This window comes from Aspergillus nidulans, chromosome VII (genome assembly GCF_000011425.1).
Source record: "Aspergillus nidulans FGSC A4 chromosome VII".
Taxonomy (NCBI): Eukaryota; Fungi; Ascomycota; class Eurotiomycetes; order Eurotiales; family Aspergillaceae; genus Aspergillus; species Aspergillus nidulans.
In genome coordinates, this window is record NC_066263.1 from 3,403,764 (window position 1) to 3,417,742 (window position 13,979).

General features: G+C 48.8%; 6 protein-coding genes across 6 annotated transcripts, besides 1 other annotated feature; 2 read left to right on the plus strand and 4 right to left on the minus strand.

Moving 5' to 3' along the window:
• Nucleotides 1-13,979: part of a sequence feature (contig 1.38 569..233386(1)) that runs on past both edges of the window.
• ANIA_02291 (uncharacterized protein) lies at nt 2,255-3,722 on the minus strand (the record flags this gene model as incomplete). Its single annotated transcript, XM_654803.1, has 2 exons — nt 2,255-2,601; nt 2,897-3,722. The coding sequence occupies 2 exons, from the start codon at nt 3,720-3,722 to the stop codon at nt 2,255-2,257; spliced, it is 1,173 nt and encodes a 390-aa protein (XP_659895.1).
• ANIA_02292 (uncharacterized protein) lies at nt 6,010-6,972 on the minus strand (the record flags this gene model as incomplete). Its single annotated transcript, XM_654804.2, has 2 exons — nt 6,601-6,972; nt 6,010-6,546 (listed from the first exon to the last, which is right to left on the minus strand). Exons 1-2 carry the CDS (start codon nt 6,958-6,960, stop codon nt 6,010-6,012), a joined length of 897 nt encoding a protein of 298 aa, XP_659896.1. The 5' UTR covers nt 6,961-6,972.
• ANIA_02293 (1-(5-phosphoribosyl)-5- ((5-phosphoribosylamino)methylideneamino)imidazole-4-carboxamide isomerase HIS6) lies at nt 7,199-8,200 on the plus strand (the record flags this gene model as incomplete). The annotated part of the gene is made up of 3 exons (XM_654805.1): nt 7,199-7,498; nt 7,650-7,836; nt 8,127-8,200. 3 exons carry the CDS (start codon nt 7,199-7,201, stop codon nt 8,198-8,200), a joined length of 561 nt encoding a protein of 186 aa, XP_659897.1.
• Nucleotides 8,488-9,448, minus strand: ANIA_11332 (uncharacterized protein). Its single transcript, XM_050613005.1, has 4 exons — nt 9,262-9,448; nt 9,139-9,196; nt 8,922-9,014; nt 8,488-8,830 (listed from the first exon to the last, which is right to left on the minus strand). The coding sequence occupies exons 1-4, from the start codon at nt 9,297-9,299 to the stop codon at nt 8,753-8,755; spliced, it is 267 nt and encodes an 88-aa protein (XP_050468850.1). The 5' UTR covers nt 9,300-9,448; the 3' UTR covers nt 8,488-8,752.
• On the minus strand, nt 9,924-11,773 carry ANIA_02294 (Elongator subunit ELP3; the record flags this gene model as incomplete). Its single annotated transcript, XM_654806.2, has 2 exons — nt 11,401-11,773; nt 9,924-11,350 (listed from the first exon to the last, which is right to left on the minus strand). Exons 1-2 carry the CDS (start codon nt 11,696-11,698, stop codon nt 9,924-9,926), a joined length of 1,725 nt encoding a protein of 574 aa, XP_659898.1. The 5' UTR covers nt 11,699-11,773.
• ANIA_02295 (succinate--CoA ligase (GDP-forming) subunit alpha) lies at nt 11,923-13,710 on the plus strand. The gene is made up of 7 exons (XM_654807.2): nt 11,923-12,248; nt 12,312-12,340; nt 12,414-12,540; nt 12,601-12,663; nt 12,726-12,751; nt 12,810-12,892; nt 12,956-13,710. The coding sequence occupies exons 1-7, from the start codon at nt 12,088-12,090 to the stop codon at nt 13,454-13,456; spliced, it is 990 nt and encodes a 329-aa protein (XP_659899.1). The 5' UTR covers nt 11,923-12,087; the 3' UTR covers nt 13,457-13,710.

Genomic DNA, 13,979 nt, shown 5'->3' on the forward strand with positions numbered 1-13,979 from the left:
CCAAGGCAGAGCAAACATCATCAAACTGGCGCCAGAAACAGTCGTGAAGTATTTGCCCCTTGTTTCAGCTTTGTGTTGAGCGCTTACCTTTGCCCAATGACGCTCCCGCTCTTCGTGGTGGCCCCTGTCCAGGCTTTCCTTCATGCCTTGCGGCCCTGTCTATATCCACCGACAGTGGGTCATCTGCTCACCCGGCTATTCGATCCTTGTGAAATCCTCCGATCCGTGATATCCACAATTTGCCTTCCCTTACTCGATATGGCATGAGCACTGCCGTGTAGCATGTATACAGCCCTCTTAAACTGCCGTTATCAGACCTTACAAGCTCTGGAGCCGAGATCTGGACCACCTCTGTCGAAGCAGTAAACCACATCTGCTTCAGGGACGCTGTTGCACGAACGGCTGATTGCTCAATGCCGTGGCAAGATTTTGAGGACTCTTACGGGCGATCGTATTCAGAAGTATGCTCGTCCTCGTCCCGGACCGCATAGTCTGACTCGAGCTGTCTTCATGACTACGCTCGAGAAGACTAAAAATAGACTCAGACTCATCTTACATTATCACTGTGGCCGCTGCAGTCACTACTTGACTGACTACAGTGTGCTTCTGACGCCGCCGGATCAACGGATGGCTTGCAATAGTCTTGAATGTTAACGGTCGTTAATCTGTTACACATCTCAGATCTGATATAGCTCGACCATCAAATTCCATTGCAGGACTCGGACCCTTCGAGATCTCCTTAGATCAGAAACAAATGTGATGAATCTGAATTTTCGCGGACAGATCACCTCCCCAGGTGGGATCTGCGCTTCCCGGCCCAGCCCTGAAGACGTTAAAATGTTAATTACTCTGCTGGTCTCTATACTTGAACCCTTTTGCTTAGATGGGGCGGTGCTTCTCCTAATCACCAGAGGTCCTGTGATGACGATAGCCGTTAAATTGGCCAGTCTCATGGGCACAGTGCGATGCAAAAGAGTTGATCAATCACCAATCTGCATGCAGATTGATATTCCTCGGCGGCTAAACAGGCCCTCCCGCATGGTTTTGGCAGGCAGTGCCAGGCACTGCATGTGCGGGCATAGAGGCCATCTTGCCCCTTGCCATTGTCTACTCTGAGTGGCACAGCTGTCAAGGAAACCCCTAAGAATCAGGCAAACTCAATCTAGCTAGCCTGAGAACCCACCATCTTCAGTGCGAGCCTTTTTATAACCTTCCTATTTTGATAGGACGTCATTATCATCTACATATTTCAACTTTCGCGGTTCGTAGTGTCTTCGGCGCTGATAGCTTTGTTCGACGTTAGTATTCCCGGTGGCTGGGGCTTGGAAAGGCTATCTTGGTCTTTGTACGTAACTCGGCAGTAAACTAGAGATTGGAGCTGAAGTGGAAATGAGGGTCAAGGAAGGAGCAGGGCGAGATCTGAGCCTCTCGTAAGAGTCGGAACCGCAAAAGCATAATTTCGGGATTTCTCCATATTCAATTCTCCGAGAATCTGCCCAGCGAATTATTGACATCATCAGAGGGCTCCGGATACTCGCCCCGATATTGCTTGTTTTCAGTGCTTGGCTCTTGGGAAGTCTTTATTGCGCTGGTATAACTAATCTCCAGTGAAGTTGCCAACTGAGAAGAATTGCTTCGTATCTACCTATTCCGCTTTGTTTACTTTCAGGGGCACCATGCATAGACGAACCAAGCTCAGTTTACGAGTCGCTTAGTCTGCTGTCTGACTCGCTCTATCGTTTTCGCTAAAGGAATATGTTTTCTTCATCCTCGACGCCCTATGCGAGCCCGGTGGGGAAGATTTGGAATATCACAGCTCGAAACAATTGGCCGTGCACAAGACTAAGTTTGATCGTCCTGGCTGAAACATCTAGAACACCCCAACGACGTTCTGGAGACGACTTCGTATCCCGCCTTGGAGGACCATCGCTATCAATAGACAACGCAATTAACGTGGTTGGTAAGCGAGCTGCGCATGTAAGCGAGCTGCGCACCTGCATACAGATTTCCCATATTTTGACCTTTTAATCAACCACAACGCCTTTATATTAATTATTATTTATTTGGACAAGCATTTCTTCTATGCCCAATTCTATGGCAGGTACTACATGTAGGTAATGCCCGTGCCTTTGGTGTTTGTGCACCTTCTGCTGGTGGCCCGCATGGACCAGGTATTGCCTGAAAAGACGCATTATGAGCTTCCTCGAGCTCTGTAGCCTCTTGTACAGACAGACCATTATCATGAGCTATCCATCTATGCGTACGAGCTCGCTTTCGCCTTTGTATAGCATCTTTCAGCACGTAGCGCCCTATTCTCTTGCTCCAATAGTATGCCCTTTTGCATTGCAATTTGACAGCCTTTAATTAGCTGGTTTAGGGCATTATGGGACGGTGATGGTGGACTTTTTGAGCGCTGTTTGAGAAAATCTCTGAGTAAAGAAGCTTGCTTTAGAAGCTCATCAACATTTGCTGGTGTATGTGGGCAAAAAGTGCTTGCCTGGCTTCCACGGCTTCCAGGGGGTGTAGGCGTACGAGCCTGAATACTAAGCTTTGAAAGCACTGGTTCAGGATTCAATGGCACTAGTCCTGCTGCTTCGAAAACTGTTTCTGATTGTATCCAGCTTAAATGTGCTGATTCGAGCTTGTGGATAGGCTGCAAGGAAATCAAGTTTGTCAATATGGCTGATGCCAAGCCGCATTTTCTGATCAACCAAGCTGGCGTACGAGCGCTTCAAAACTGCAAAACATCCAATATCAAGTGGTTGTAGAAGATGGGAGGAATGTGCCGGCATGCAGAGTGGTATAATATTATGATCTGTACAGATTTGATCAAACTCTGGTGTAAGATGGCTTCCATGGCCATCAAGAACTAGAAGTTGATATCTTCCGCGCGTACGATGCTCTGTTGACGGGATAAATTGCTTCTGAAGCCAGCGAAGGCTAATTTCATTAGTTGTCCATCCATTTGTACTAATTTCAAATCGCCAGTCGGGCGGAAGGCCTGTAAACCATGCTTGGTTATACTGCTTGCCCTTAAAGATAAGTGTTGGTGGAAGTGCCCATCCAGAAGCACTGATTGACTCAATTGCAGTAACCCATTCACAGTTTCCTGGCTGTAGAACTGGTCTTCGGCCACATGATTCTGACTTGGTAATCACTTTCTGATGTGCACAAAGGCCCATTGCAAAGCCAGTCTCATCAAAGTTGTAGATATCGTCCGGTAGGATCCCGTATTGTTCGATTGTGGCTCGTACGGTGTTAAACCATGCTTGAATAACCTTTGGGTTCTCTTGCTTTGCTCGCTGGCAGTCGTATTGCCTTGACAAGCGAGACTCAAGCTCCGGGTGGCGTTGAGTATAATTATATACCCATTTCTGGCCGACAGTCTGGATTGGGGTGGAACCACGCTTTGCAAGCAGAATATTAGCCATTTCTCGTACATGAGCTTTTGTAGGAGCTGCTCCGCGTAGATCTAAAGAGAGAATCCACTGCTTAAGCACTTCCTCTTCAATCTCAGTCAATTTATGGCCATTTGCGCGAGATTCGGCGCGATTTGTAGTCCCGCGTAGTCGCGTACGTAGTGTAGATTCAGGCACATTGAAGCGACGTGCTGCCTCGCGTATTGATGTAATCTCCTTTTTTTTAATAGCCTGTACAGCCAGTAGGAGCCGACCTTCCTTCTCATGGCAATTTTGGCTTGAACTAACGCGAACTCGGGGCATGGTGGCTGTTGGAAGATAGATGACCGCGTCAGCATGTAAAAAAGTGGTTGGGTGCGCAGCTCGCTTACATGCGCAGCTCGCTTACCAACCACGTTATATCCTCCACGGAACCCGCCGCTAGCTCTGCACTCTTCTTTTCCGTCCCCACTTTCCTCGTCTCTTTAGTTCTCGAAGATTTCTTTCGCCTCCACAGGCCAGAAGTCACACTCCATAGCGAGTGGATACTGAGTACACATTCACACACGGCAACTACTGCACCCTGAACGTGCCTGAACGTGCCTGAACGTGCATGAGCTATGGGGTCAGGCGAGGAGGCTGTCAGGAAGTCGTATCCGACTGTTAATCTTGCAGCAAGTACAGTATACCTCGGTCGTTGATGGCAGAACCTGGCATCATCGTTAACTTGAAAGCATTTAATAAATAACGTTAATGCCGGCCGACCCCCAGATTGTTGGCCTTCCTGGATCTCGTTTCTGGAGGTTTCCATGATAGCTTTGCCTTCAAGATTACGACCAGAACTCTGAATTATTGTGGTTGGAGCCTTCGCTTAATGCTACTACTCTCCAGCATTAGGACCGGGTTCGTTCCGACTTTCCGAGTAAAATCGAGCAATCCACTATTAGAAAAAAAAATCTCCTTTCTCAGTATTCTGTACGGCATGCTCGGATTGCCTAGAAACCCGGTCGCCGCACCAACTTTGATCGCCAGAGTTTGGAGTATGATCACCGGTAAGTTGAGACTTGATTCCTTCCTATTATGGAGTACCAGAGAGTGTTGCTCTGAAAAGTGTCTCGTAAAGTGATCTAGTCCCCAAAACACGTTCTGAAGGAAGTGCCAAGTACGCGATAGGACACTAAGAGTGACTATTACGCAGACCCCTTCCCATGGTGATTCTTGTCCAATAATATTGACTTCGTATGTATGCAACTACCGGGGTCGAAGAGACTACACCAGTCAACCAACGCTGACGCACCGTCTGTGAATCCTTCTTGCAAGCCCGAGTCTCTTGCTAAGGCAGGAACTCGCTGCGTTGATCCACGGCCTATCCTGCTTGCTCCGTCAGCACTAGGGAACAATCTTCTGCTGGATGCGGCGTGGTACTTGATGGAAAAACTGCTTAGGCCGCAGAATTAGGTACTGCACCGTCATACACGTTGGGAAAGGTGATGTGGAGAGTCTGGAATTCCGGATACATTCTCTTATCCAACTCAATCTGTATGTGGGTGGCTCAGATGGAGCTTTGACTCTCGATTCATCCTAGTTCCTGGATTGTGAACGAAGTAACTGGGTTATGGCGGGGATTCTCTCATATAGACAGCAAGGCGCCATAATTGATGCCGGCGGTCATAAGCGACTTCTTCACTTGTCTTTCCCGCCGGGCAATATCACAAATGGTGGACTGCAGAGTGTGTGAGGGGAAACGGGTGCTCTACGCTCCTAGCTGGGTTGGGGTGGTTGCTGTGACAAGTCCAGCCCTGGTGCGTGATTAGTACCATCGTCTGGAGAGCGAGAACTCAAAACTAAGCATTGAGAATCCCAGGGCGGTTTGTCTTGCCAAAATACGTGCTATATCCATCAAACTTCCCCACAGCGACAGGCTCTAACGTTCATCGGACAAGGGGAAGTGAGAAGACAAAGGAACAGGAATCTTGCTGGTCAATACCCATGTCTAGCCCTGGCATTAGATCATTGTCAAAACTTTATGAAGACCGGTCAAGAGACTAAGACTACCGCATGTCCACTTCAAACGACGATTAATTTCGAAGCAGGGATGGGAAAGCATGTCGCCCGGCCCAGCACTGATTTCTCAAACCTTAGCGCCTTCGGAGGTTTGGCTCTTTCAGGAACGGTAGGCTTCATGAGTTGACACTATACCATTATTAGTCTAGGACGAGCCTCTTGACTCCAGCTACGATAGACCCAACGTGGAAAAGCTAAGGTTTCAGGTTCCGTATTCCAGGTACCAGAAGTTCGACTTGCCATCAGCGTGGGCTAGTTGATCACTGATCGAATTCGCGCACAGGCGGCCCCAGAAACAACTCTGAACAAGGACGCTTCAATGCGTTATCGCTCAGGTCAGCACGCCTGGTAACAGACTGAGACGTGAAACTGCTGGTGGGGATGAACCATCAGTTGCCCCATCCGGGAAAAGAAGAGATAACCCAGGCGAAGCTGCACTGACTCACGTAAAGCAACTAGGGCAACTCAAACCAGTATTGAGTGTATAATGGAGCACTGGTTCCCAGAATACAGCGTAAACCAATTCCCGGAGAGCGGACTGAAGTTTTTAGCGACGGCCTCTGGTCTTGCCGCGGCCTCTCGACTTTCCACCCCCTCTCCGTGATCCTTGGACGTGAGCGACGTCCCGACTGCTGAGATTCAGAGTTCCACCTGCAAACTTTCCAATCGATGGGCCTCCAACTCCTCGTTCCCGTCGCCCACTGCTAATCTGTTTCTTGGGCGCGGGCTTCTCAAGGATGATCCCGTTCTCTCGAGCTTCCCGCCGACGCTTATCTTCCTTTGAAACAGCCTTAGCTTTGATACCCTTTCGTATTGACGATGGCATGTTCTTCTGGTGGTAAAGCGAGTTCTTAGCCCCAAGCTCCTGCATTCTCAAATCGAGCGCCTTGTGTCGATTCTTGCCTGTCGGCGCGAGATCTGAAGCTGATTCCAACAGATGAGACTCTTTCAGAAGTCGCTGAAGTGCGAGGTCGTTCTTCAAGTTAAGCGATTCGATATCTTTGTCATCTTCGTCGTTCGTGGCTTTTTTCGAGCTGTCCGTGATAGGGTTTAAGTCCATAGAGAAGGATGGCGGCTTTGCGGTCTTTAGGATAAAATCAGCGTAGATCAATACGCGCATAATCCAACCCCCACTTACCATAAACGCCTTTCGAGCTTTCTTGTCTATCAGGTCTTCAGGACTGCGAGAAGGAGCCTGATACTCAACTACCTCAACAGGGGTGTTTTCTTCCTGCTCTTCAATTCCACTCCATTCAGACTCGGATGCGGAGTCATCTTCTTGACTATTCCCATCATGCTCGTTGTCGGTGTATTCGGAATCAGATTCATTTTTGGCAGTGTTGACCCTTTTGACCTCCAAAGGCTGGAACTGAGCTTCGAAGAATTTGCGGAATATATCTTGAGCGCTTGATTCGGCAGTAGCTGGGGTCTCCTGCTGTCCACCGCCCTTTTCAGATCCCGATACTTCAGAGGTATCTCTTTTCCGTTTGCCAACCATCTTTGAAAATAAAAGAACCAACCGTCCTGTTTCCGCTGTAGTGAAACGCTGAATTAGAGAAAAGGCGGTGGTCAACTTTTTCCAAGGTAGATAAAGTCACGTGTGATAAGATAAGGTCCTTCACGAGGGTCCCGAAGATGTTAAGAAGGCGCAACCCCTCACTAAAGACAAAATTGCAATTGAACGGTCAACCATTCGAACAAGAATTTGGACTACAGAAAAGACGAAAGAGTCAACAATGAGCAAATTTCGACCCTGTATCGACCTCCACTCTGGGCAAGTCAAGCAGATTGTTGGCGGCACTTTAAGCAACGTTGAGTCGGATCTGAAGACAAATTACGTTTCCAAACTTCCAGCAAGCCACTTTGCAGGACTCTACAAGCAACATAACCTCCGGGGTGGTCATGTCGTGAAACTAGGTCCCGGTAATGACGACGCAGCAAAGGAAGCGCTGAGGACATGGCCCGGGGGGCTGCAGATTGCAGGGGGAATCACAGATGAGAATGCACAATATTGGATAGAGCAAGGTGCTGAGAAGGTGAGCTTAGCTGCTTAGCTAGTGCGGCATGTTAGTGTCAGATTTATCCAATGCCAGCGAGTAGGGAAGCCAGCTGTTTGGCAGTACCGATGCTACATTGGCTTTTAACCGTGTCCAATCCGTCACAATCTTCATTAACTAGTATATACAGGTAATCATCACATCATTCCTCTTTCCAGAAGGTCGGTTTTCTCTGGAACGACTACAGTCTGTCCTCACTGCCCTAGGCGGCGACAAGTCAAAACTAGTCCTTGACCTGAGCTGTCGGCGAAAGGGCGACACGTGGTTTGTGGCCATGAACCGCTGGCAGACTATCACAGAGATGGAGATTAACCAAGGTAAGCGGATCGGTTTTCCTCCATTCTGACAAAGCTTCATCATGGAGGCTATTGAGAAGCCAGCGCACTGATCGCACCAGAATCCATTTCTCTCCTCGAACCATATTGTTCAGAGTTCCTTATCCACGCTGCGGACGTCGAAGGCCTGCAGCAGGGGATTGATGAGGAGTTGGTTTCAAAGCTTGCACAGTGGTGTTCGATACCGGTAACGTATGCCGGCGGAGCGCGGAGTCTGAAGGACCTGGAGAAGGTGCAGCTTAGTAGTGGAGGTAAGGTTGATTTGACAATAGGGAGTGCTCTGGATATTTTTGGGGGCTCAGGAGTCACCTTCGACGAGTGCGTAAAGTGGAATAACGAGCACTGAGTTGATTAAGTGGTTACCGCCATGTTTCCGGTTATACATAAAGAGGTGTCTGTGTTCGCATAGAAATAGACTGGGCGGAATTTGTTTTGTGCTTTAGTTCTTGATGTCTTACCGGGAGTGGGTGATTCTGGCTTTCAGGAAGAGCATATACATACATACATATAAAGGATATATGGGGGGTCAAATTTGCGGCATTGTTTTGCGCGTTATTATGGCGAAATTGCCAATATATATATATATATATATATATATATATTCATGCGTTCGATATAAGAGCATACCAGCTGTCATTCATAAAGAGACGCTTCTAGATCGGAGGAGAGAAAACTGCAGACACTTGATGGCGGCACTTTGACGCTACCATGCGACTTTAGAGACATCCACAGACGTCATCTAGCGAGGGCTCAGGCACATACATTGAATAGCTATATTCAAGCAGCAGTAAAGCTCGCGCGGCTGTCTCCCTGCAGCCCAAGCCGAAATCCCGTACCCCTAATTAGACATTCCAGTCACACTGTATGCCGAAGTAAATGCCAAAACGAAAGAAAGGGCTTAGCTGAGCGATATAGCTCCGCCCCGGCGAGCTCGCATGTGCAGGTAAGCCTGGAAGGCACAGAAAACGAAGAATCCCTGTGCTCATTAGCCTAGCCGATCATCAACAGAGTATATGCCTGCATATGCGAAACAAGATCTGTCAGGGTGTAGGGAGATCGTAACGTACGGCGTAAACAATAACAGCAGTGAAGATTGAAGCGGCGACCGCGCCGCCGTCTTCTGGTTCACCCTCCGAGCCGGTAAAGCCGTGGTGTTCGCTCTGTTTGGGCGGCCATATTAGTGATTATATTTGGCTATACTTGGCGCGTATGATAATTGGAAATGAGGGAAGCGATGAGAGCGATCGAGGCTGGATTCGATGGAGGAGGCAGCAATCAACGCACCTTGAATAGCGATCCGAGGACGGAAAGGATGACGATGGCGAAGAGGGAGATGACCACGCTTTGAAAAATCAGATACTCATCAGCATACCGAATGCAAAGGGATGTCTTTCGGCGAAACCATACCAGGACCATGCGTTCATCACAGATACAACAGGCTTCATGGTGCTGGTGGCTATTGCTGGTTGATAAAGGGAGAGTTATCTGGTTGGCTTGGCAGCGACAATGAATGCCCGTGAGACTGAACGATAGCGGATGAGTTGAGGTAATTTAATACAAATTGCAACTTCGGGTTTGAGGGTAGAGGTTACGGATATGGGGCAATGATGCTCAGTTTGATAACGGCCTGGTGATTGAAGCTCCATGGCGGCCGAACTGGTCTAGCCACATTTGGCAATCCACGTTCTCGTATCTGGACAGGCCAGATTATACCCTTTCGAGTATATTCACAACTCCGCTACGAATATGTCCAGCAAGTTTCTAGTAACAAGCAATATAATTGTGAGTCAGATATTGCACTCTGCGGAGTCACGTAGCTTTGTTAGTTCGCGCTTTTTATGGCAACATCGCTGGTCAGAGAGTCCAAGGACTTCTGAAATATATGTACAAGCAAGTCGTAGCCTGCTTTGAAGGGATAGTATAGACACCTATAATCGCCAAACCATAAGATCACTCCATAAAACGCCAATCAGTCTAAAGTAGGACTTTTGGATCTGCCTTCCTGCTTGAGGTATCATTAATCATATCCGTACTTGCAAAGAAAAATAGCTCCAGCCGATTGAATACGCTCAGGATTCCCCCCCTTCAATTGGCTCCAACATTTTGGACATGTAAGGACCGTCTAAGCTATATCCAAGACGAGCATAGTAGCTGCGAACGCCGACGCCCGAGATGACACTGATCTTGGTACTGCCGTGCTCTTCTCGCGCAATTCGCTCGGCCTCCTCCATCAACAAAGTTCCAAAACCAAGATGTTGAAACTTGCGCGGGTCACGTCCGTGGAGAGGAACCGCGGAACCGTACACGTGCAATTCACGAATGATACTGGTTTGTTGACCGGTGAACTCGGGACGGAATGTGTGCGTGGGGCTGCACTTGCGCAGACGTAGAAGACCGATCAAAATGTCTTGCTTAGGGTCTTCATACGCAAGGAACGTCTCCCATCCACCATTTGCCGTATAATCGCGGCGAATCAGCTCCACCTGAGACGGGCGAATCTTGTTCTTGACTTCATTGATACCGACCTCGCGCGTACGGACATCTCGACAAGTTGTACCAAAATCTTTCATGCGCGCTAAAGCCAGCTCTCGCAGGTTTCCATTCTCGACACCTGAAGTAACCAGCGGCATCGGAATGTCTCGCTGAACACGATAGATACGGGTCCAGGGGGGGACGAGTGCGAGGATACGAGCAACAAGGTCGATAAGCGCATTAGGGGTGTAGTTCTTGTAGCGGCCTGTCCTCCAAAGTTCGTACAGACCGGTTCCGCGAATGACAAGTGTGGGGTATATCTTCAGCCCGTCGGTTCGAAAAGCCGGGTTCTCAAAATACTCTTCGAACTGAAACAAGTCACGTTCCATGCCGACATTTGGCAAGTCTGGCATCATGTGGCTAACCACCTTAAAGCCCGCATCCTTCGCAAGCTTAAATGTTTCCGCAACTGCAGCAACCGTGTGGCCGCGGTTTGTGTCTCGTGCAACATCCTCGTACAAGCTCTGAACACCGATTTCAAGTCTCGTGCATCCGTAGCGAAGCATGCTACTCAAATGCGTGTCCAAACAGTAATCGGGACGAGTCTCAATAGTTATTCCCACACACTTTATATTACTCATTTCTCCAGCCTGAACTGCTTCGTCCACATTATCAGTCTGATAACCGCTGAGCGCATTGTGAAGCTGAGCGACAAAGGTATCCCGATACTCTGCAGGCAGAGACATGAATGTCCCTCCCATAATGATGTACTCGACCTTGTCGACGCTATGGCCCAAGGATCTGATCTGTTCCACTCGTCCCCTTGCCTGCTCAAACGGATCATAACGTGCGCGGATTGCTCGCATCGACGTAGGTTCATATCCGGTATAGGATTGGGTAGAATACTCGAAGTCGGAATCAGGGCCGCCGGGGCAATAGACACAGATGTTTCCTGTATAGGCAATGTGTGGGCAGCGGTGGGGTTTGCTCATCACAGCAACAACGGCGATACCAGAGGACGTTCCTAAAGATGTATGAGCTAGACAACAGGTCAAAGAGCAAAAGACCACATACTGATTGGCTTCGCAATCAACTTTGGCAGGATATATTTCTTGTAGTGTTCAGGAACGGCAGAGATGATGGCCGTCAGCGGCGGCTGATGGCTCAAGCTATGCTTTTTTGCCATCTGACCCCGGAGTTTGTTGAGGTTGATATCCCTCTTGGGTTGCGTTGGGTCTTTTTGCGATTCATATTCTTGTATCAGAGCATTCGCAATGTCAGAACACGCCCTCATAAATCGTTCATTTTCTGGTGGCAGCTTGGAATTCTTCGTCTTGATCGGTGGCGGGGCGGTCATGGTCGTGGTTGCCATGGTGGGTGGCTACCTCGCGCAAACGCGGAGGTGGGCTAAGTGCGAGATAGATGGGAGATCTGAGGCTGGAATAATCAATAGAAAAAGGATTAACGCGTGGAGTAGTAACACTGTTTTTGAAGCGTTTGACTCGCATCGACCATCGATAGCGGAAGAAAAATCAAGGTCGACCGCCCGCGATCAACCGGACCGCTTAAAGCTTTCTCCCGAACAGATGGCCGAACCCGTGTCTCAAACATCAATTGCTGCTCGCTTCCTATTGTCATCCTTTCTTTCCCACTCTCCCCTCCTCCTATAATTTCAGTTCTGACCTTGCCCGTCTGACGGTGCAATTCTCCTTCTCTTCTTTGCGTCCCGTCTTTTTCTCTCATTCCCACCCGTCAGTCGCCATGCAAGCCTTTCGCCGGAACGCGGTCTCTGCCCTTCGCAACGCTGCTGCCACCCAGCGCCGCGCATACACTCCTGGTTCTTACGCTGAGACTGTCAACAACCTTCGCATCAATGCCGATACCAAGGTTCTTTTCCAGGGCTTCACTGGAAAACAAGGAACGTACGTAGCTCCTCCCCGGACTCTTGATTGATAAATGGATCTGATGCTGATATGCGCCAATAGTTTTCACGCTGAGCAGGCGATCGCCTACGGTACATATTGCCATTTCCCTTGCAGCTGTTTCGCGCACTGCGTCGTTTTGGATCGGACACTCACGCATTCTAGGTACTAAGGTTGTTGGCGGTACCAACCCCAAGAAGGCCGGCTCTACACATCTAGACCTCCCAGTTTTCGCCAATGTCAGCGAGGCTGTCAAGGAGACTGGTGCCACTGCTTCGGCCATTTTTGTCCCGTATGCTATGATAAGCTCCAAACTTCTGCCAGAAAGTCGGCGCTGATGCTTGGAATTTAGTCCTCCTCTCGCTGCTAAGGGTATTGAGGAGGCCATTGAGGCTGAGGTGCCTTTGGTTGTCTGGTAAGCTTCGCCTGACTTGAGAAACTAATTTACATGTTACTGAATGTTCCGGTATCTTACAGTATCACTGAGGGTATTCCCCAGCACGGTATGAGAGAGCAACCACGATTCGCACGTATTGCTCACATTTATACTAACTGAGCCAGACATGGTCCGTATCACCGATATCCTGAAAACCCAGAACAAGACTCGTCTTGTTGGGCCTAACTGTCCTGGTATCATTGCTCCCGTAAGTATCTCTTAGTGCTCGTCCAGTGCTGACGGCAGCTTCTAACGTGGCATTAACATATAGGGTCAATGCAAAATTGGTATCATGCCTGGTTTCATTCACAAGCGGGGCCGTGTTGGTATTGTTTCTCGTTCCGGTACTCTCACATACGAGGCCGTGAACCAGACCACTCAGGCTGGACTCGGTCAGTCCCTCGTTGTCGGTATTGGTGGTGACCCCTTCTCTGGCACCAACTTCATCGATTGCCTGCGTATCTTCCTCGAGGATGAGGAGACTGATGGTATCATCATGATCGGTGAAATCGGTGGTAGTGCCGAAGAGGATGCTGCCGAGTTCTTCAAGGCCAACAACAAGCACAACAAGCCTGCTGTTGGTTTCATTGCTGGTATCAGTGCTCCACCGGGCCGCCGTATGGGCCACGCCGGTGCCATCGTCAGCGGCGGCAAGGGAGGTGCTGACTCTAAGATCTCTGCTCTGGAGAGCGCTGGTGTTGTTGTTGAGCGCAGCCCGGCTTCCCTTGGCAAGTCTCTGCTTGCCGAATTCGTGAAGAGAGACCTTGTCTAATTCTGATCGCAAACACCTTCATTTATATTCAGCACGAGGCTGTGTGGGTCGCCGTCCTGACGCTCGGTCGACAGTTCAAGACGCCACTGAAAAGCATCGAGGCGATGATTGTTAATCTCCTGCTCTCTGCTAGATTCCCGTACTTCATCTGAAGTTCTTTTTGGAGCTCTTCTGTACTTTTTCTGTCATTGTCATTTCAAGTTTTAGAGGCGGTAGGAGGTAATTAGTTTCCTGTAAATCTTGAATAATCTATCTGTTGCAGAAATGGCATCTAATACCAAACACGGTCGCTATCAACAAACATGTTTGCTTTGCTTTCGAGGCATATGCGTATGACAGGCACCTGAAAAGACAAGTATTTTATACTAGCTCTGAGGCTCAATAACGAGTATTAGAATTTATATTTTTTATTTAAAAATACCTCACGAGAGAAGTATAATTCCCTAGGTTAATCCCTCCAGGAGACTTAAGTCGCCTCGGAAGCAACAGTGATGATGCCTAAATAGCAATGACGTTGGGCCTG